This window comes from Micropterus dolomieu, linkage group LG05, assembly GCF_021292245.1.
Source record: "Micropterus dolomieu isolate WLL.071019.BEF.003 ecotype Adirondacks linkage group LG05, ASM2129224v1, whole genome shotgun sequence".
Lineage (NCBI taxonomy): Eukaryota > Metazoa > Chordata > Actinopteri > Centrarchiformes > Centrarchidae > Micropterus > Micropterus dolomieu.
This window is the reverse complement of record NC_060154.1, coordinates 20,817,655-20,838,996: the sequence shown is the minus strand read 5'-3', so window position 1 is coordinate 20,838,996 and position 21,342 is coordinate 20,817,655. Positions and strand designations below refer to the sequence as shown.

General features: G+C 40.8%; 2 protein-coding genes across 5 annotated transcripts; one reads left to right on the top strand and one right to left on the bottom strand.

Annotated features, from left to right (window-relative positions):
• Positions 1–386: 386 nt before the first annotated feature.
• npl (N-acetylneuraminate pyruvate lyase (dihydrodipicolinate synthase)) lies at positions 387–6,570 on the bottom strand. 3 transcript variants are annotated; one of them, XM_046049876.1, is made up of 12 exons: positions 6,411–6,570; positions 6,025–6,110; positions 5,739–5,812; positions 4,229–4,316; positions 4,078–4,135; positions 3,254–3,329; positions 2,915–3,007; positions 2,117–2,262; positions 1,944–1,990; positions 1,769–1,853; positions 1,640–1,679; positions 387–1,523 (listed from the first exon to the last, which is right to left on the bottom strand). In XM_046049876.1, exons 2-12 carry the CDS (start codon positions 6,102–6,104, stop codon positions 1,375–1,377), a joined length of 936 nt encoding a protein of 311 aa, XP_045905832.1. In that variant the 5' UTR covers positions 6,105–6,110; positions 6,411–6,570; the 3' UTR covers positions 387–1,374. The 3 variants fall into 3 exon arrangements, with proteins under 3 accessions (XP_045905832.1, XP_045905833.1, XP_045905834.1); XM_046049877.1 differs by lacking the exon at positions 5,739–5,812; XM_046049878.1 differs by lacking the exons at positions 5,739–5,812; positions 6,025–6,110; positions 6,411–6,570 and adding an exon at positions 5,524–5,655.
• A 1,442-nt stretch (positions 6,571–8,012) lies between these two features.
• edem3 (ER degradation enhancer, mannosidase alpha-like 3) lies at positions 8,013–21,034 on the top strand. Of its 2 annotated transcripts, XM_046049270.1 has the most exons (21): positions 8,013–9,516; positions 9,623–9,668; positions 10,072–10,172; positions 10,384–10,423; positions 11,501–11,613; positions 11,823–11,976; positions 12,363–12,497; positions 13,609–13,714; positions 13,992–14,089; positions 14,422–14,547; positions 14,653–14,736; positions 14,860–14,943; positions 15,265–15,389; positions 15,926–16,097; positions 16,193–16,338; positions 16,454–16,598; positions 16,740–16,931; positions 17,219–17,384; positions 17,918–18,103; positions 18,513–18,560; positions 19,709–21,034. In XM_046049270.1, the coding sequence occupies exons 1-21, from the start codon at positions 9,431–9,433 to the stop codon at positions 20,086–20,088; spliced, it is 2,733 nt and encodes a 910-aa protein (XP_045905226.1). In that variant the 5' UTR covers positions 8,013–9,430; the 3' UTR covers positions 20,089–21,034. The 2 variants fall into 2 exon arrangements, with proteins under 2 accessions (XP_045905226.1, XP_045905227.1); XM_046049271.1 differs by lacking the exon at positions 18,513–18,560 and having other exon boundaries at positions 8,015–9,516.
• The last annotated feature ends 308 nt before the right edge of the window (positions 21,035–21,342 follow it).

Below are 21,342 nucleotides of genomic sequence, written 5' to 3'. Positions count from 1 at the left end.
CACAATTTAATCCAGGTTTAAATGAATTCACTAGTTGGTGGATCCATCCACTGATAATGTTTGTCTATAATTCGATGGCAATCTGCAAACTCTTTAGCAACCAGAAAATGTAACCTACAAAATAAATCTACAACAGATATACAATTTAATTATCAGCTACTACAAATAATAAAACAAGAATTGCAAACTGTAGTCTGTGTGGCCTCAGGCAAAAACAAAAACAAATAGCTAAAATTGCAGCTTTTTCAGTTGATTAGTCACCATGTGACACACTCATGCATACACTCAAACGTACACACACAGAGCACTTCATGTTTGTGCAAGTCTTTGAGATAATCTGGCCTCATGAGTTCCAAATTCTTCAGGAACAAAACATCCAAGAGAAATTACATCACCGTGAACCAACAACAGTTGGCTCAGCAGATTTATTGGTAAGAAATCAGTGACTGTGTTACGATATAAAAAGCAAGGGTTCTTTGTTCCATAATACATTTCCCTTTAAATTCCATCAGAAAGTGTACATTTAATAACAGCTTATGCATTTTAACTCATAACAAGGTTTATTGTTTTTGGAGTGTAAGAAACGCTTTTATCGATGCCCCCTCTGCCTGCTGTCCTCCCTCTGGTAGAGTCAGCCTAAGGTCTGGGTTTTTCCATAACTGTGATTTTCAAGATAGAAAAAAAAATGGCAGGATGAAGGATGAAGGCAAAACATTCAAACAAACCAGAACCATAAAAACAGTGATGAAGCTATGATGCTTTTCACTGTGATCATTTTAATTGTCTATGAATGTCATACTACGTGACTTTAAAAGGCTCAAGTTCCTAAAATGAGATTCTGTCTATTCTGTCTTCCACAGAACAGGATAATAAGATAATACTGCTGTTATGTTACAGTCTCTAAAAGTAGCAAAAACTAAAGTGTCACATTCCCCTAGGCAATGGAAGTTAGTCGTTCCCACATTTATTTTATAAAATGATAAACATTGAGATTAAAATATTTGTCAACATATTAGATATTTCCCCAGACACACGAACAATATGTCAGCTGAAAATGCCCATAAAAATATTCAAGTTTATTGAGTAAAGACAACTTATGCTTTTTAATCTCTAATGTAGTGGTAGGTCCCAGGCCACTTAAATACAAAGCAAGCCTTTTGTTTGATATTGAAATGTATTTTTAGGGGTAAGGCTTGAGGCAAAGTGTAAACGGCTGATTAAAAAAATGCTAGTTTAGTACTATAATGATAAACACAGTGAACTGGATCCATCATAATCCCCATGTGTCCGAAGCATTAGTAACTGTAATTAGGTGAGCACTAAATGTTGGGCTGTTGAGGGATAATCAGGATTCAACAACCCAGTGTGAACATATCAATTCAGTTCAGGAAAAATGCTGTGATATTTCTGTGCGATGGACACAGCGTGAGCATGAGGACACGGCATCAAGGGGAGCCGAGGGGGCCCCAGACACAAGCCTGACACCTCAATCATCAGCTGCTTGTTCACTCCCAGATCAAAGCCTGTCAATAACAACAAAGCAGATTCAGAGGCAGAGCAAGACTGCCATAGTACAAGAGCATTTATTTATCTTACATATAATCTGGTAAAAAAGCATAATGACGCAGCCGTCACTCACCAATTTTCTTGGCATAACCGAGAAGCTCTTGCATCTTGAACTGCTCATGGAAATTAGACAAAGATGTCAGAAGCCAATATTGATGCATTAATATCAAAGACAAGTTAGAAATGGGGAGATGGACAGTACCTGTATTGTCCTGGCTTGGACAATGTCGCCTTTCTCAAATGCTGAAATGAGCTTGTTGACATGACGTGCTACGTAATTATATGTGCTGCGGGCAGAAATGTATAACTGAAATGTAAATAACTGTTTAGCAGAGAGAATGAATGAAGAAAGACAATATGCAGGATCACACACTGACCTGCCAACTGCCCCATGGGCTCCCATAGCCAGAGCTGCAAGCAGTTGCTATAGCAAAATGAAAGAGTTTATTTTAGGCTCTATTGTTGAGGTCACAAAACATCATCATTATTACAATACAAGCAACTATATCAGAAAACAGATTGAACAGACTGAGAGGGAGAAAAAGCTGACCTCGTCCATGCCGTAGAGGACTGACCAGTGAGACTGGCTGTAGCTGACACACTGGCCAAAGTCCATCAGGTCGCTCCCAGAGAACTTCACACCTCTGAAGGAGGGGATACGTTTCTCAATATCTTCCAACACATCTCTCGCCAGCACTGAAGAAAAGAAAAGAAAAAAGGCCATCTCACACACAGTTTCAGTAAAGATGATCTGACATTCAACATGCTGTTACCATGGTTAGGGATGCAGTGTCAATGAACTCCTTTAAGTCATTTCTTGAGTTATTTTCTTTTCAACTGTAATTTAATTCCTTGGTGTCTATCTGTTTCAACAGTTTTTCTTGTTTTTATCCATTTTCATTTGAAACCTGATGGTTTTACAACTGTGTGTTTTCTTTTTCTGTCCTTGTGAAATACTTTGTAACATGGATTTTGAAAAGTGCTCTGGGGTGGAGCTGGACTCTCTGTCGGTGGTGTCAAAGAGGAGGACGATGTCCAAGCTTCATGTCATTTTGGTCAATGTCTCCCACCCACTCCATGACATGCTGTTCAAACACAGGAGTACTTTCAGTGCAGGACTCATCCCACCCAAAATGCACCACAGGAAGTCATTCCTCCCCGTGGTCATCAAACTCTTCAACTCATCCTGCAGAATGTCAGAAACTCAGCTCTTATGCCTTGATGTACAAGCAAGTATCTGTAACAAAGAATTTCCCCTCGAGGATCACTGAACTACTTCTGATTCTGAAATAAAGATTATTGTTGTCATTTCTAAATGGCATGCAATGCAATAATCAGTGGCACTAACCATTAACACCGGTGACAGCTGGAATATGATAGTAATAGAAGGGCAGAGTTGGGGCAACTGAAGCCACTACCTCAAGGAACGACCTCAACACATCTGCGGCAGGATGAGAGGGAAAGAAATGTGAAAAATGTAATATGACAGCAATATGTAAATAAAATAAATATAATGTAATATTACAATAATAATACAACATTTTGGTTTGGTTTTAAGCTTGACATGAACAGGACTGACATTTGAATGAAATGTGTAAGCCGATGTGAGGTGGCACACATTTTCAGTGTGCCCCTAACTCTTATTTAAACTAATGAAACATGTAAATACATTTTGAACCCTGCGTACCTGCAGTGTCGGGCTTAAAGAAGGAGGGAGCAATGACTGCTATCCCATCAGCCCTAATCTGTGCTGCATGGCGAGCCTGGAGAGAAGATGAACATTGTGACGAAAGACAATAAAAACAAAGGCAATAAAGGAATGGTTTAAAGGAATACACGAGAAGATTGATACCACTCTCATATGTGACCATTAAATATGAGGCTACCGCCAGCAGTCTGTTAGCTTAGCTAACCTGGAAACAAGGGGAAACAGCTAGGCTGGCTCTTTTGAAAGGTAACACAGTCTGCCTCCCAGCACCTCTAAAGCTCACTAATAAATATGTTATACAGGGGTGGGGGATACATGCCAGACTAATTCTTGACAGGAAACAGTAACTATTCCGGTACATAACTGCTCTTAAAATAGCAAATTCCCCCAAATTGTCTATTTCCGGGACACCCAAGTGCCAGATCCTCTGAATAAAATGCAGTGGAGCTACACAACATATTTGGGTTTTCTGTTGTTTTCTGCTGTTGGTGTCCTCTGTTGTCTTGACAGTTCTATCACTCCTAATGTCTCCACTTGCAAATACTAAAAGAAAAGCCATGCTGACAGCTTTTAAAAAATGTGGAAAATCACACACAGTGGATGAGGCAAGCAGAGTGAAATTGCACCCACCATAGAAACAAATGAAAACACACAAACCTCCAGACACACCAGTCTGGAGGTAACTTAGGATAGACTTATTTAAAACCGTGAAACATTTCCTGAAACATAACACCTTGTTTATTTAAGTGGTGATCAAACGTGTTGAAACGTTAAAACAATAAAAAGGCAGCACTCCCGCTCACCAGTTCCTGAGAATCTTTAAGACTCATGCAGCCGACTTGCACAACCACCTGATCCATTCTGTGGAGATGTGCACACAAAAGAAATTATCTCTCCTGCAATTTGACTCAACATATGGAAAAATCTTCAAACCACAAATGCAAGATGACTTACTTGCCCTTGGCTTTCTGACACCACTCCTCTGCCAGGATCTTCCTCTCTGCAACACTGAGAGACATGCTCTCTCCGGTGGTGCCATTCACTGCAAGCAATTAAAGTCTTATTTAAGTCTTTTATTTCTTTTAAATTGAAGAAACCTCTGGTGGGGCCCATTCATAGAGGGGTCCAACATTATATCTAACATTATGTGCCAGGACAAAACAATGTCCATGGGTAATGAGTGGTAACGCAGACAATGAGAGTGAGAAAGAATATAAAAACATGGTCACACAGATAGCTCGGGAAACAATGGAAATGCAGCGTTAACACTGGGAGCGGTTTAGCACAAACTGCAATGATTCATTTGGTTTAGAGGAAACAGGAAGGATAGAAAACGCTGACTAGCCTTGATCAATGCAGAAAAGAAAAAAAAAAAACTTTTACCTTATCTAAGTTTTCTGTGCGTCTGTTCTAAGGACAGTTGTTAATGTGTGTAAGAGGTTGATACTAAGCAAAGCTTGAGACAAAACAATATATTCCCTCTTTTGCCAGAAAGGTCAGATAAAACTGTGTTAACTGAAGAGCAATACAATAACTAGAGGACAATTCAGGACAGTAAATATCGTGTCAAGGTTTTTCCCTTATCCAGAAAAATTATATGAAACTGGTACAGTATGACGCAATATTTTTCATTAACAGCTAAACTGAGTTTGGCATCAACACACTAAACTCTACATTCACCATATTTAGGACAGTATTTAGTATGTGCTGTCTCTTTTGAGTAGGGTTGGAACAAGCACTCGATTAATCAATCGACAGAAAATCATTTTAGGTATTATTTGCTGCTCAAATGTGAGATTTTCAGGCTTTTCTTTGTCATAAATGATGGCAAACTTAATATTGTTAAGTTTTTGGACAAAACAAGACATGAGAGGACGTCACCTTGGGCTCTAGCATAAGGGACATTTTATAGAATAATTAAGAAAACAATCAGTGGATTAATTGCTAATTAAAGCAATCCTTAGTTGCAGGCCTAGTTTTTATTATTATTTATTTTGTTACAAAAAAAGGTAATGCATTCACTATGTTTGTCAGGCCTTTAATTGGGATTATGGGGCAATAATCTCATTGAGTTAGCATTAGGGTGCATTACTATTTTTTAAATTATATAATTTTATTAAAATCGTAGGTGGTGGAATTGAAGGTAGACTTTTCTTTTAATGTAGAAACAATTTCAATAAAAAAGAAAAAAAACTGCGAAAGCGTAAGAGTATTTAAAAAAAAAAAAGTAATCTAATACAAACAACTACCTGACTATGGTGTCGTATTCCAGTGTATCACCAACCCTACCGGAGTACATTTCACAGCAACTTCTTCACCAGTCAGGAGTTTTAATGGTGTCAACAGAGGAGCAACACATTAACTGTTTTTACAAACCAAAAAGGTAAAACATGCAATAGCAATGTTGATTCAGGCGGGAACACAGACAATGAATAAATATTAAAAGGATAATCCACCAACTTACCAAATATGCTATTTACACCTTGCTTCTCTTTCAAGTAGTCAATATAAGGTCCAATCTCTGATAGGTTGATTTCACTGTTTTGGGAAAATGTGAAAAAATATAGGCCTACACATTTGGCAAAAGACATACCAAACATGCTAAAGGCCCTAGTATTCCAGGTCTACAAAATTCCCACACTCATTCCTCACTTTTAACGTTTTACAGTGGAACGTATCATGCACACTCACACACATGATGCTGGGGAAAAAATACAGACAAAGGAAACCCGTTTCTAGACGCTACTTACCCCTGTAAGGTGAATGGAGTGAAAGTAGCTGCAACCAGTCCTGTCAGCTTTTTATCAACAGCAGGCGCCATGACTGACATAACTACCTGACATACATACAGACAGACATGTTAGGCATGTAAGAGAGAAACAAACGGAAATATAGGAAGAGCACGGTAACAGGTACAAAAGAAAGAAGAAAAGGTTGTAAGCCCAGTGATAACTTTTAGCGTCACACTATCTTATTGAAAGCCAAACTTACAGAAATACTGCATTAGGCACTTACATGACACGTGATATGTAACGTTAAATTATATTAAGACAAACATTGAGGTTACAGCGATGTACGTATGAAGAGGAAATTAATACCGTCAACTTTTAAATGCATCCAGTCAGCTCCAGCCTACCTGTAAGAGCTTTTCCTTCTGTGCGTTGTTGACATCTAACGTAACAGTAAGTTAGGCTATTTAATAACCGAAGAAGTTGGTTACTGGACAACCATAGACTGTACAAATCAGGCTATAACTAGTTTTCTGGGACCTTACTCAGGGATTTGTTGATATACGTGTCATGTGACGCCGCAAAGCTTCAATGGAAATGTAGTTAATTAATGAAAATCACGGAAATAAACGTGGGTCTTCCTCCACTGATGAATTAGAAAGTATCCAGCTTACCTTTAAGCACGTATGCGTATTTCCAATAACTTCAAATAAAATTATTTAGAGGCTTGATTGTAAAATACATCCATGCTAATACCCAATTAGGAGAAATTGGCCTTTTGCCGAGGGCATATATATTATGCTCGATTAATGTTATGCTATGTCGAACAAGCTACTACTAATAGTAAAAGCGTTGCATTTAAATTAAGAATAGAGGGAGTCCACCACACCATGTCTTCATCATTGTTTTATTATTTAATAGTTGTTTAAAAATATAATATACACTTAGTTATTGTTAATATGAAATATTAGCCTATATTTGGTTATTGCAGTACTCACAAACGTAAGCGCCAGAAGCTATGACACATAATTTTACGAGATTTTAAGATCAGCACCAAAAGGCAACATCAGCAACACGAATGAAAATAGTCAGAACCAATCAGAGCAGAGCTTTGTGTCAAGTACTGCCCCCTACTCTGCCTCTGATTGGCTAACCCTAAACCTAACCCCACCCTTACCCTTGAGCAGGGACGTTCAGCGCTGACAAAACGTTGCAAAACGTTTTATACAACAGAAACGGTGGTGCTTGAACACCCTGCTGTGTATGCAAGCGCACTGCATTTTCTTGTCTTTGACAGTATATTACTGGACGAAGCCACTCCGCTGATTTAAATGGAGAGGAGTGAAGCAAGTTTTGGACCAATAAAATACTACTACAGGGCTACTTCCTGTTGGCACCAGCGTCTACTGCGCATGATCGCGCAGCATAACCGTGTTTTAATGACATAGAACAACGGCAGAAACACCGCAATTCTGGTAGCTGCACCAACAAAAAGTTTCATGGCTCAGTGTGTTTGTCTGACTAAGATCGTCACTGATTAATCAGCCCACCTACCTGTGAAACACCAACGCAGCGTCACTGATGGCCGAATAGTTTTTTTTAGATTGCTGAGAGTTTATAATCTATGCAATACGGTTACATCTCTCATGTGCGACGGGGTGTCATAGGGTTTTTACGTAATTTTTGAGCCTACATGGATCCCTCCATGCAGGCTTTGGTCGGCTTCACTGTCCGATCTCTGCCTTACCCCCTTGTTTGTAACACCGTTGTGTTTACAAGCTTGTGGCAGCTGATTGGGTAACACCTAAGACAGGGCCACCAAACGGGAGAAAACATATGTAGTTGCAGAACGTTGCAAGGAAACATGTCGTTCAATTAGAAAACGTTGCAAACCGGTGCAAAACGTTTTGCGATTGAACTCGCCCCAGTTAAATAAGATAGCGGAGGCAACGAGTGCTAACCAATCAGAAGCAGAGTTGTTGAAACCGGGTGTGGAAAAAAATAACGCATCGGAAAGGAAGTGCTTTCGTTTTTTGTTATCCTAAATTGGACTTTCAGGCAATGCCTCCACCTTTTAAAGCCATTAAATAACTGTGTAGGCTTAGATTAAGGTTATATATGCGTTGTAGCAAGCTACGACCCGTGTTTAGACGTACATCTGCAAATGCCAGAGAGATTCGTTTGTTAGCATGCGAGAAAACACTACCTGACAAGCAAAACTCAGGGTATAACTATAAGTAATTCCAGGAAGCGGATGTTGTTGACGTTTACATCGCAACGGCTTCCGGTTGTGAAGGCTGGCTAGCTCGGCGAAACAACAGCGTACGGCGAAATTATTTACTTTACAACCCAAAGGACAGAAAAGATAGCCCGCTCAGGGCCGCTGCTCAACAATGGACGCCGTTTTAGTCGACTTGTCATGTAGCGTAATTATCGGCCTGCCCGTTGTCACCAGTTTGGCTAGTTAGCACCGCCGGCTAACTGGCTAATTAAACCCTGCCAAGTGTTGGGCAGCTTGTCTGACTACTAGCTGACGAGAGAGAACTGTCAAGAGGAGGAAATAATTAACTTATATCTAAAAAAGGTTTACAGCCGATACACCAGAGTGATAATAGGAGCAGGTATGAACGGGAGCTTCCAAGGAGTGTAGGTTTGACTTCTGGTTTGTGGATTGTGTGGAGTAACGTAAAGTTAAACGATTTGAGGAGTGGTAATCATAAAAACACAAATGAGACGAGGACTGTTAACCCGGCGTTGCTTACTTTTGTTTACAATGAGTTTTAAATATGACAACGTGTCTTGATACATGAAAAGGCTGGACATTTCTTGATCGACAACATCTTGAACATAACATTATTGTAATTTTCATATTTAGATCGCAGGAGTCATTTGACTTATCGGGGTTTAGGGCAGTGTTAGATAACGTTAGTCTGTTTCATGTTGACGTGTCTCACCTGTGTACAATAGATCCGGGTAGCATCTTGGAAAAGCAAACAGGTGTGGTACACCGATCTGCTCTAAGTGCTCAGAGCTGCTTTGTATTACAACTAATGCGCACTACATCTATCAATTTCACCCAGATATATCTGGTTACTTGAAATAGAAACATTCCTACAATCTTTTTGACTGTAGTTTGGGTGTTTGCTGAGAAACGCACATGGAGTGTAAGTGGCTTATCTTGAACAACAAACTAGGATGATTTCATGACGCTTTCTGTACCCGTGGATACCTAGGTGTTACATCAGCAAAAAGTGCTTTTAACATGATCTCAGAGGTATAACATTAATGGGATGGTGTAGGTTAGTGAATTGTAGGTGTTTTTGTTAGTTTGAGCTGTTTGGTTAGGGCAGTGGTAATGACTAGGTATTTGCTCAGTGACTATCTGAGAGCCCAACTGTAGTTGTAGAAACATCGCCCAGTTACCACAATGCCAGCTGTACTGTTGATATTACTGCTTGGGGCATTATGTAGCCATGGACAGGCCATGCCACGGGAGGAGAAGCACCGGTTGAGGTGAGTTGAGAAAAAAACACAGCACCCTCAGAGCGTAATATGGGAACAAACATGGTCTCCCCTGACTTGCATGCTGACTGGTGTCTGTGTTTTCCCCTTACCAAAGGAACCAAGTGGTTGAGATGTTTGACCATGCATATCAGAATTATATGGTAAGTTATGTATTTCCACTGGATTCCTTCACAGAAATAGGACTTCAGTTTGTCTTTTTGCTGCAGCCTTGATATTTGGATTTGATTCAGGACGATTTAGCAGCTTATTAGGTGACCAGGACAATCTTTTCCTTTTTGTATCCCTGCCCATACTGGCCCATACTAATGTGGAGTAGAGAATATCTGTTGTAAAATAGGATGTTATATGCTTCTCTGTAATGGTTAATTATGGAACCATAATTACACTTAAATATATTTGGGTGGTTGCATTTTATATAACTTCTAACTCGCTTTTTGCAACTTCTTTCATTTTGGATAACATGAAATTTGATGTACAATTTAAGACAACTAAGATCTAATCTGACTGAGCTGGCCTTCTGTTTAACCTGTGTTTGTTTCTCAGGACCATGCATACCCAGCAGATGAGTTGATGCCACTGACATGCAGAGGAAGAGTACGTGGGCTTGAACCCAGTCGAGGTGACGTAGACGACGCTCTGGGAAAGTGAGTAGCGGACTACCTTTTTTCCTTGAGATCTAACCTATTAACGGAGAAATGATGACGTGGGTCCACACACATAACCACACCAGAGTACTTGACGGAAGCAGATTGTGCTTACATGCTGAATAAACATCAATATGTTAAATTTTCTTGACACACATTATCGCGAGGAGCAGTCAACATCCCTAGTAAACAGCTTTTCTCTCTCTGATAGGTTCTCTCTGACCCTCATAGACACTCTGGATACTCTGGTGGTGAGTACTGCTTTTATGTATTTTTCATGTTTGGTTGTCTTACAGAAATTGTTTGGGTTATTATTTTGAGGCTGCATTTAAATTAATAGGACAGAACACAGTGGAGGTAGTGATGACATTGGAGTAATGTATTTTTTCTCAGTCCTTAGAATTTAGAAAGAAATGTCAATGTTGCTAAATATACTTTTATATAGCCTTTTATGCAAATATGTTCATTATGGGAGAAAAGAGTCAATAGCATTTCCTTCAGTGTTGTTTTATCCATCCATCCAAAGATGCACTTTATGGTTTCTTCTATTGACCAGCATTGACTAAATATTTAGTAAACAAGCTTAGTAATAGTGTTTGAATTCAAACCCGATTTTCTGTTTAGTTTAGAGAGGTTTGGAGTATGAAATTTTGTTTCATATTTATTATCTACCCAAGATCTTCCTCCCTGTGTTGGTTCATTTTGTAAAAAGGTAAAAATAAGCGTTAATGAAATTTCAAGTAAATAGGTAAAAAAAAAATTGAAAAACCAAAGTATGGTTTACATTTTGAATGAACTTGTCATTTGCAAGTGCCTTCATCATTTTAAAAGGTTTCTTTCCCTTTTATATAAAAATTTTATCGCAATAAAAATTTCATCTAATTCGATATTGGTAATTATCATGATAACGAATAATTTCTTTCAAGTTTAAAGGCTGATTTTAGCTACTTCATGAAAGTTGAAGAAACCAGATGATTAATTGTGGTTTTAAACTATTCTTTATGGTCAGCACATGACAAACACTTGATGTCAAACAGTGGATCACTTCACAAATCTGAGTAGAACATTCAAAGCAATTATGAAAAAAAATTTTTTTCAACGTATTAAGTAAAATCTTTTTCAAAATCATAATTGAAAAAATTATGTGATTCAAATGATTTAAATCAAACATTTATTGAAAATAAATAAATAATATATCGCGATAATTATTATTATTGTTTTATTGCCCAACCATGGTATAGGGTAAATTGTTCACAGATTATCCTTTTACTTTTGATCTATGTAATTAAGCCAGATTGTCATAATCGAGTATCAATTCTCATTGCCAGCTTTTGAACAAGACAACGGAGTTTGAGGCTGCAGTAAGGAGAGTGCTTTCAGATGTGAGACTGGACAACGACATTGTGGTGTCGGTCTTTGAAACCAACATTCGAGTCCTTGGGTAAGATTGGACTAGACTATCAACACGGTTAACAAATAAATTGTTAACATAGCCAAATTCTACACTTAAAGTGCCCTTTCTGACAGGCAGCAAACAGAACAGCTGTCCAAAAAGAATTTAGTGCTAAGATATCACTGGATTCTCCTGTACTGTGTGTGTGTGTGTGTGTGTGTGTGTGTGTGTGTGTGTGTGTGTGTGCGCGCGCGCAGAGGTCTGTTGGGAGGGCACTCCATGGCTGTGATGCTGAAGGAGGAGGGTCAACACATGCAGTGGTACCAGGATGAGCTCTTGCATATGGCCAAAGACCTTGGCTTCCGACTGCTGCCAGCCTTCAACACCAGCAGTGGCCTGCCTTATCCCAGGGTGAGTCAAACGCACGCAGGCAGAAAATTTAGCCCATTAATACCAGAAACAAGCCACCATGCGCTATAGTTTACAGTTAGTGTATATTTTGTCTTGTCATTGATAGTCCCATATTAGTAAATGTCTGTATTAATTACATTTGATGTATGTACTAAATTAAGATTTCAGTTTATCACAGTTCCAGGGTTGCAATATGACAGATTTGCATCCTCTCAGATCATGTCTACACATTTTCATTTTCTGCTTCACTGCTTTGCTCACAGCTGTCACCGTTTTTGAACGCAGATGCATTTTCATGTCTGAGTAGTTTTCATGCACAATCTCTTGGTAACCAAATGTGACTCTAATAACAGATTGTGTAATGTTTATTTTGTTCTGCTTGACAGGTGAACTTGAAACATGGTGTTAGGGGTCCCGAGACGAGAACAGGCACAGAAACGGACACCTGTACTGCGTGCGCAGGAACCATCATCCTGGAGTTTGCTGCCTTAAGTCGCTTCACTGGGGACCCTGTGTTTGAGGTATCAGATGTTCATCAGATAACAAGATCTTCCTATGCCTATGTTAATATGTTGTAATTTATAATTAATGGACCTCCTTTTTATTTTTTAAAGCAAATGCAGGGCTCGACAATAATGATGGCTAGTGGCTAGTAAAAAGTAACATTGGGACTGTTGAACTAGCAACTCACTAGCCCGATCAGGCCAGTGCAAAAACATTAATATTAAAAAAAACGACAACAAAAAATCGCACCGTGCCTGAATATTAGTTATTATTATTATTATTATTAATTAGTACCTGAATATCCTGCAGTTGTTTTGCAGCTCTTGGTACGCACCGTTGGGCAATCAAGACGAGTGGTTGTCAAATGTTATTTGTCTAATCTCCATCAAGCGGCAACCTCTGGGTCTGAAAGTGAAACCATGCAGACGGAACTTAAACCTGTATTCTCAATAACGGCCTGCATAGGGCGAGTCTGCTGGTTGCAAAAAGAAGTCTGGTTCCATTAGAAATAATGGTAAAATGACCCTACTTCTCATCTGAATTATTCCTTCAGTAAACACTTTCATAATGAGTTTATGTTTATATTAACACAACATGGTGTTCATTTAGTAAATTATGGTCCTATGTAGGGGTAAATAGACCAGAAAGCAGAGTTTGCTTTAGGGTGGGACTACCTTGTGATTGACAGGTCGCTACCATGGCGACTATCCGCTGCTCTGTGTACATTTGTCAGGTTAAAATAAGCTAGATAGATTTTGAATGGGAAACCAATATTCTCTTTATTTGCTTGTCAATCAGCTTGCCTCTTGGAAAAAAAAAATAAAATAAATAAATTCTACATTCAGTCATCTTTATAACATTTATTTAAACGCTGTAGCTGCAGTGGTATAGTGAAAGATTTGAGATTGAAGTATTTGTGCAAAACTTCAGTATTTTTCTCTGTGCTACGATATTATACAATATTAGAGCCTGGGACTGGTTCATTTCCTGGCAGCAGTAGACTGCTGATCAAGAGTCGATCACTAATCTTTTCAATATTGGGCAGCTACTGCAGATTGATTTATTTATTTATTTTTAATTAATCAATAATGCACCCTTCCTCTCACACACACACACACAAACACACAGGCCCATGCCCGGAGAGCCCTGGACTTTCTGTGGGAGAAGAGACAGAGAAACAGCAATCTGGTGGGGACCACCATCAACATCCACTCTGGAGAGTGGGTCCGTAGGGGTAAGAGAGGGGGGAGGGAAGACCAGGATGGAGGAGGGAGTGAAAGATGTGTGGATGAAGGGATGAGAGAGGTGGGGGTGGAGGCAGTGGCAGACAGGGAGCTATGAGGATTGAAGGACATGGGAAGGGGAAATTAAGTATAGGGGTAAAATCTTTCTACAGGAATGAGGGAGGATTTGGTTGAATGGTGTGTGGATGGATGGGGAAGAAATAGAACATTTGTTTATCACCTTATTTCTCTTGTCTTATAAAGTGATGCATGATTGTGTGTCTCCAGACAGTGGAGTGGGAGCGGGAATCGACTCGTACTATGAATACCTGCTAAAGGCTTACATCCTCTTGGGAGATGACCAGTTTCTGCAGCGGTTCAATATTGTGAGGACACACACACTTGTATAGAGTAATTCGATGCCTCTCTGTCTTCATAATAGCATTTTATCACAATGGCATCTCCAACATAAAGCAGTGTTATAGTTTTACATTTTTGCATATCATGTTTAGTTCTTCAGCACAGACGTTAATCATAAAATAATGCTTAATTTTAAAATTTTATTTACTCAGATAAAGACTCTTTTCTCACATAGGTCTATTTGTGTATATCACCAAACACACACCACCATGTGCCTCAACATTTCTGTCCATCTTTTCATTTCACTGTAAAACTGTTATTACATCCTCAACCCTTTCACTTTGTATGTTCCATTTAGCACTATGCATCTATAATGAAATACATTAGCCAGCCTCCACTGCTGCTGGATGTCCATATCCACAAACCTCTTCTTCCTGCTCGCACCTGGATGGACTCACTGCTGGCCTTCTTCCCCGGACTGCAGGTCAGAATTAAATCTTGTGAACTGAAGCTTTTTTACTCGTCCTGTCTTTTGCCTTGTGCCGTTACAGTAACGTTTGACACACTGTCCATACTGTACATGTTTCAGGTGTTGAAGGGAGATATCCGTCCTGCCATCGAGACTCATGAGATGTTGTATCAAGTTACTAAGAAACACAACTTCCTCCCAGAGGTAATCTGTCTCTCTGTGTATCCAACATACTACATCTTTTAACTTCTGGCATTTCAAGGCTCTTCTAATTACAATGCTTGGGATGGTGTGCTAACCCTTTCGTCCTTCTCCTTCTGTCCTCAGGCCTTCACTACTGATTTCAGGGTACACTGGGCGCAACATCCCCTGAGGCCTGAGTTTGCAGAGAGCACCTATTTCCTTTACAAGGTAATTTATCATGGAAGCTTGATATAATGCCGGCGTTCTCTTTTCACTGCCACAGTGCTGAGGTAAATGTCTGTTTTATATATACAGTTTATATACAGTTTTTGTTAAATGTTGTTAACTTTGAGCTTAAGTTTCTGACATTTGCATTCTGCGGTCTTGTAAAAATGTATGAAGGAACATACTGTGATAAAAGCGCTGATATCATTTATTTTAGGAGTGGAAGTTCCGTCTTTGTGTCTGACCGGATTTCACTGGAGCCTTCTTCATGGTCGACGTTCTGTCCTCTGTTTTGAACACACTACTGTCCTCTCATCCTCCCAGGCCACAGGAGACCCTTATTACCTGGAAGCAGGTCGCACCATCCTGGACAACCTCAACCGCTTTGCTCGTGTCCCCTGCGGCTTTGCTGCAATGAAGGACGTGCGCACTGGGAGCCACGAGGACAGGTGAGAATATAAAGGCTCAGTACTTGAATTGTTGTATGATAGATGACTAAACAGCAACCAGAAACCATTCAGACATACTGTACATATTTTACCATCAGATTTACATACCACGACATGATGGTATGCAAAGCATGGTGTTATGTCAAGCATGGTATGGCAAGTGAAAGGAAGGGAAGGTTAAACGGTGGGATAAGTTACATATTATTTAAAGATTATTAGATACAAAACTACATAGATGGACAGTCTTTAGAATGAAATTGTCCAATTGAACAACACTGAATTCACAATGCTAATTGAAACATGGGTTAAAAACAATAGGGGACAAATACACATATAATACAGCCTATAAAACATTAAAGTACCATAGTATGTTTTTGAATATCGTCCAACATATGCCATTCGATACACAGTATGTAGAATTGTGAACAAATACTGGCTGCTGATAAGTTGGTCACTTTGCAATGACCTTAGTGATAAATAAACCAGTAGCCAGTTTATTAGCCCCTGTGCCCCATATCTTACACCTCTTCTGTCAGAATGGACTCGTTCTTCCTCGCTGAGATGTTCAAATACCTCTTCCTGCTGTTTGCTGATGCGGAGGACTTACCATTTGACGTGGAGGACTACGTCTTTACAACCGAGGCACACCTGCTGCCCCTGTCCCTGTCCACAGCTCCTCACTCTTCATCCATCCCCTCAAACAGAACGGTAATCGGCATGATGCCATCATAAATCGTAACTGATGAAAGAGTTTACACATTCCAGTTCCTAACAGACTTTAAAATGCACTCATGATACTTCAGTCAGAGGAGGAGCTGGATGACTCCAACTTTGACTGGACCTGCCCTAACACTCGCCTCCTGTTTCCTGACCCCGCCTTCCCTCGTAACCTGAGGGAACCAATCCGTAGTGCTGTGGACAAGAGCTGCCCCCGTCCTGCTGCTTTCCGGTATGTATACATACATGTTCTAACAGGTTATATACATCTGTGCTTAGGATCTATTTTCTCTACCTACTATATCTCTCCCATGATTTTAACTTCTTGCTCCTCTCCCTCCTTGCAGGGAGCCTGGCATGGGCCGTCCTCCTCTGAGGGCTCAGGACTTCATGGCAAACAACCCTGAACATCTAGAGCTGCTGAGGAGGATGGGAGTCAGTCTCATCCACCTGAAAGATGGCAGGGTACAGCTGGTCCAGCACGCGACACAGGTAAACAGTTTAGCAACAAGGGAAAAACAAATAAAGCGCGCAATCCGAGGCTATTCTTTTTCCCAACTCTACAAATCACCGTGTCTGTTCCATCCTGACTTTTCTTCCTCTCCTCTCCCACTCTGGCACGCCCACACCCAGGCGGTGAGTGCAGTAGCAGCAGAGGACGGCGTGCGTTTCATGCAGGAGATGATGGAGCTGTCCAGCCAGCAGCAGAAAGAGCAGCTGCCTCCCAGAGCCATTCAGATTGTCTCGCATCCATTCTTTGGCAGGGTTGTGCTGACCGCTGGCCCAGCCCAGTTTGGCACAGACCTGTCCAAAAGTTCCACAGGGGTGAGTGGGTTCTGTAGCTCCTCCAAGCCTTCAGGTTTTGAATGGGCCCCCCTGTTTGTTTTTCCTAAGAGAGCCACTCACTTTTCCCCCAGTATTTTTAAGAGAGTGCTTCCTCTCCATGAATATTTTCATAATTCAAACAGAAGAAAAGATGAGTGCTTGGCTTCAGCACCAGAAGTGAACACGTGGCACGTAGACCGCACTGCTGTACACTCCATAATATTAAAATGGGTTCCTTCATTTTTTGCAATAATTCACCTGTCCTGTTTCTTTCCACCTGTGTGCAGGTACGAGGCTTTGTGACTGTGGCTGAACCCTACAGTGGCTGTTCTGAGATCACCAATGCTGAGTATGTCCAGGGCCACATCGCTCTGCTTCAAAGGGGACAGTGTATGTTTGCGGAGAAGGCCCGACACATCCAGAAGGCTGGCGCCATTGGGGGCATAGTCGTTGGTGAGTGCAAGCAGCTAATGACACAAGACGGAAGATGACTAGACTCAATGACTAGATTAGGGCTTGATAAATAGATTAACTTGAAGACAGACAGTCAAATAGGGTCCTGCACATTACATGATGATGACTTAATAATAAAGCAGAACTCAAGTAGGACCTTTCTCAACAGTTGCAAATTGCTTTACAGTACATAAACAGTTTATTACATACTTTTATCTAGACAGTTTTTTCAATTAATAGTCCACCGAATATTAACTAATATATAACTAGTGAAAAACCCCTGTCACAATTTCCCAGAGCCTTAGGTAATGTCATTTAATTGTTTGTTTAGTTTGAAAAACAGTCTTTAGGAAAAGTCTTCATTCGAGAAGCTGGAACCAGCAATTGACATTTTACCTCATTAAAGGAGTTCCATGATTAATCTCTTATCAAAGTCATTGTCAGTTAATTTCCTGTCAATCGATCAATCAACTAATTGTTTCAACACTACAAACTCTCACTTATGCCCTTTTGCTCCCTTCCTCTCCTTCCAGACGACAACGAGGGCAGCAGCAGTGACACAGCGCCCCTGTTTCAGATGGCGGGGGACGGCCGCAGCACGGAGGACATCACCATACCTCTCCTCTTCCTCTTCCACAAGGAGGGCAACATCCTATTGGAGGCGTTGAAGGAGTACAGGGAGGTGGAGGTGCTGCTGAGCGACAAAGCCAGAGACCGAGGTGGGACCTTGCTCCCTCATATGCCTCCGTAGTTATCAGAACTCTTCTCTTTGTTCCACTTATCTCTCCTGATGAGATTGATCACATCGGTGTATTCATCTCCCTCCACCAGCCGAGCATCATTATGTGCTCAGCTTCATAAAATAAAGATGAGGTGTAGGGACTCGGGAATTATTTGAAGTCTCAGAGATCGTGACTCATTCTAAAAACCCACCCACCAGCTGTGGTTATAATTTTGGATGGTGGAGGCTTTACACCCTTATCAATATTGCATCCTCATTCTCTCCCCCCCTCCCCTCATTTGCCAAATCCCTCTACTCCCTGTGGTGGACTGTAACAGTGCCTTTCCTCTCCTCTTTTTTTTGGTTTCTCTTCTTTCTTCATAACCCTCTCCCCTTTGGATGAACAGCAGCCATTTTCAAAGGTAAACCTCTTCCTGGCGCCCTGATTGAGGACAGTAAGTATTATTTTACTTATGTCTGTTAGCCACACTTTTCATCCCTTCCCTTGCTTTCATCTCTGTTTCCCTTCCTTACAGTCATGCTTCCATCTCTCCATCCTGTTCCCTTTACTCTGCCCTCTAACCACAGGCTTCTGTTTGTGTGTGATAGAAAAGCTTAGTGCAGTCACAGTATTGTCATTTGGTATTTTCCCTATCAGAGCTTAGTACATGACAGCTCTTTATAGCTTTTTTTGGCACTGGAGCAAACCAATAATTACTCATGGCAAGGCTGGACGGTGTGCGAGTGTATGACCCAACTTCTGTATTTTCATTTTTTCTAGGAACAAAGATAAACTCATATTTTGTATTTGTTCAAGTTGTCATGATTTTATCTGCGTATATTCAGCTGTGTTTGCCGTCAAACAGGCTATAAAATGAAAAGATTTCATAATTAATGCATGGAAGCCTGAACAGGGACTATTATAAGTAACCTGGCTGTAGGTACAGGATCAGACGCATAACAGCGCACTAGGAGCTGTTAGGGATCTCAGCGTCTAAGACTACTGCAGAGACGCTTGCCAAAACAGACACTTGATCACAAATCCTTTGATTTGTGGCTATTCGGTGTAACCACAAAGCCTCCAGGACACAGCAATTACCAGCTAACCTCTGCCTGTCTGTACTTGAATTATAAAGTTACTTCCTGTTGTCCTTGGCAGCAGCCCTCGATGTATTCCCTCGACTATATAATATAAAGCACAGATTTGTTCCTTAACACATTGACAATTTCAGTTAAAGAAGCGGCTACATTTTTAGAAACTATAACAGATCAAATATATTTTTTCATGAACCAAATCTGTGCAAAATTCACAGTTTCAGTTTTGCCAGATTTCTTTTCTCAGTTGACTCTTAGTTTGGTTGTGCAGCTATGTGAGAAAGGCGTTATCCTGTGAGAAACATGACTCACCATCAGCATCGTGCTCTTATAGTTGACAGCCTCTCGATGAAAATGGGTCTATTTTTGACTGAGAATGGCTACCAGGAGGCATGTTGTATAGATTACCGACTGAGGAGGAGGAAAAGAGGTTTTTGTGTGTGTGTGCGTACACTGCAAATCATCTTGTACAAAGCTGTTAAGTCACACGCCCCTGCTTTCTTTTCAGGTGTGGATGCGCAAGAAGCGGAGGAAGACTGTTTAACCGAGGCAACAACTCCCACCTCATTTGAACCTATTGGCCAATCCCAAATGAGCACGATGGAGCTAGACGAATTGGCTCCCGATGAGGCGACTCCAACACAGGAGGAAGTCAGTCCTGTAGGTGAAGACGCCAGCCTCGCAGAGGAAGTCAGACCACCGGAAGAGGAAGCTAGTCCTACAGAGGCAGAGTCTGATTCAGCAAAGCCCAAAGAGGAGAGAGACTCTGAGAGGAGAGAGGAGCCTGAGGGCGACACAGACTCAAGCAGCCAGTCAGTGGATGAACTGCTGGCTGATTGGCGGGAAGACTTGGAGGCGTTCCAGCAGATGGAGAAGGATGAGCTCTGATAGTTGTCAGCCCCGTCGTGCCCTTGTTACTGCAGTTTGATTCCCACTGTAGGGAGAAACCTGGAGGGAACACATCTTCACCCGTCACCAGCCTCCATCTGATGAAGTCAAAAGGAAGCTGGGGGGGATGTTTCTTCTCTTGCTCTCTGTGGATGGTATCACGTGCCAAGACGAGCCCACATAGTGTATCTCTGGACCATAAAGGAGTCCTTTTTAGCTTGGTAGATGATGGATGAGAGACCAGGGCTCTTACCTCTTTTTTTTCTCATACAGTGTCTGTTAATCTGTCATAACAAACCCTAAATGACGACATGGACCAGACTGTATGTAACAGCGTCTGACTTTCCACCGCAAATTACTTCTCACACTGTTCTGTCTATGCATTTCTGACTCTTTTTGCTCAAAGCAACGCTGGTCCAACCACTACTTTCTGACTAATTAATCCATCGACCAATTCATTTTATTTAAATGTGATGATTATTTGTAATGATACATTTACTGTCGTCATGGTCTTGGGCCTAATCATATGTGCACACTGATGTGAGTTGAGGACTTAATCCATGTGTGGATCGGTGACATTGAATAAGCTGCAGGATCTTTTTGTGGCTTTACAGTAGACAAACTCAACACACCAAGCTTTATCTCTCTGGGGGATATATGAAGTCATCTGTCAATGTAAATATGTATTTGTTGAGATATTTTGACTGAAACAGTAAAGCGCTGCTTTGCTCAGGTTCTGGTTCACCCCACAAAAAACAACCTCTGGACCACATGGGGTGGAGCAGACACACCCTCAGCAGCTGGTCGGGATGGATTACACACCCTTAAATCGCCATAAGGGGGCGCTATATGATTGTCTGTCATGCTGTAGCTGCTGGCTGATTGGAAGGAGCAGAAATAAATTAACTTGATGAATTTAAATAAAAAATGAGAGGGAAATCGGGAAGCTTGGCTTGATTCTTTTGAATTTATGCAAATATACCACTGAATGTTGGGTTTAGATGTTGGAGTTCATACATGTGGCTGCTTTTACTTCACTATCAAAGGTAACAACAAAACAAAAAGCAGTCCAGTTGCCCTCGATTTTAACCTTCCTTGGATAAGTATGACCTGGATGACTGAGAACCTTTGCAGACATTTTACTTCACTAGGATAGATATGGTTGAAACCAAGGAGTTTCTTTATGATGGTAAAGCTGCTGTTATAGAACATTCAGCATGTGTCATGTTTGTGAATTTTCAGATGAAATGGTCA

What these genes read in the sequence shown, in the direction of transcription:
- npl (XM_046049876.1), bottom strand. Translation starts at nt 6,104, where the DNA reads ATGTCAGTCATGGCGCCTGCTGTTGATAAAAAGCTGACAGGACTGGTT. An exon ending in CTTTAAGCCCGACACTGCAG is followed by an intron (nt 3,008 to 3,253) that starts GTACGCAGGGTT and finishes ATCCTGCCGCAG; the next exon opens with ATGTGTTGAGGTCGTTCCTT. An exon ending in GCCCATGGGGCAGTTGGCAG is followed by an intron (nt 1,854 to 1,943) that starts GTCAGTGTGTGA and finishes TTCTGCCCGCAG; the next exon opens with CACATATAATTACGTAGCAC.
- edem3 (XM_046049270.1), top strand. Translation starts at nt 9,431, where the DNA reads ATGCCAGCTGTACTGTTGATATTACTGCTTGGGGCATTATGTAGCCAT. An exon ending in GAGGAGAAGCACCGGTTGAG is followed by an intron (nt 9,517 to 9,622) that starts GTGAGTTGAGAA and finishes CCCTTACCAAAG; the next exon opens with GAACCAAGTGGTTGAGATGT. An exon ending in ATGCATATCAGAATTATATG is followed by an intron (nt 9,669 to 10,071) that starts GTAAGTTATGTA and finishes TTTGTTTCTCAG; the next exon opens with GACCATGCATACCCAGCAGA.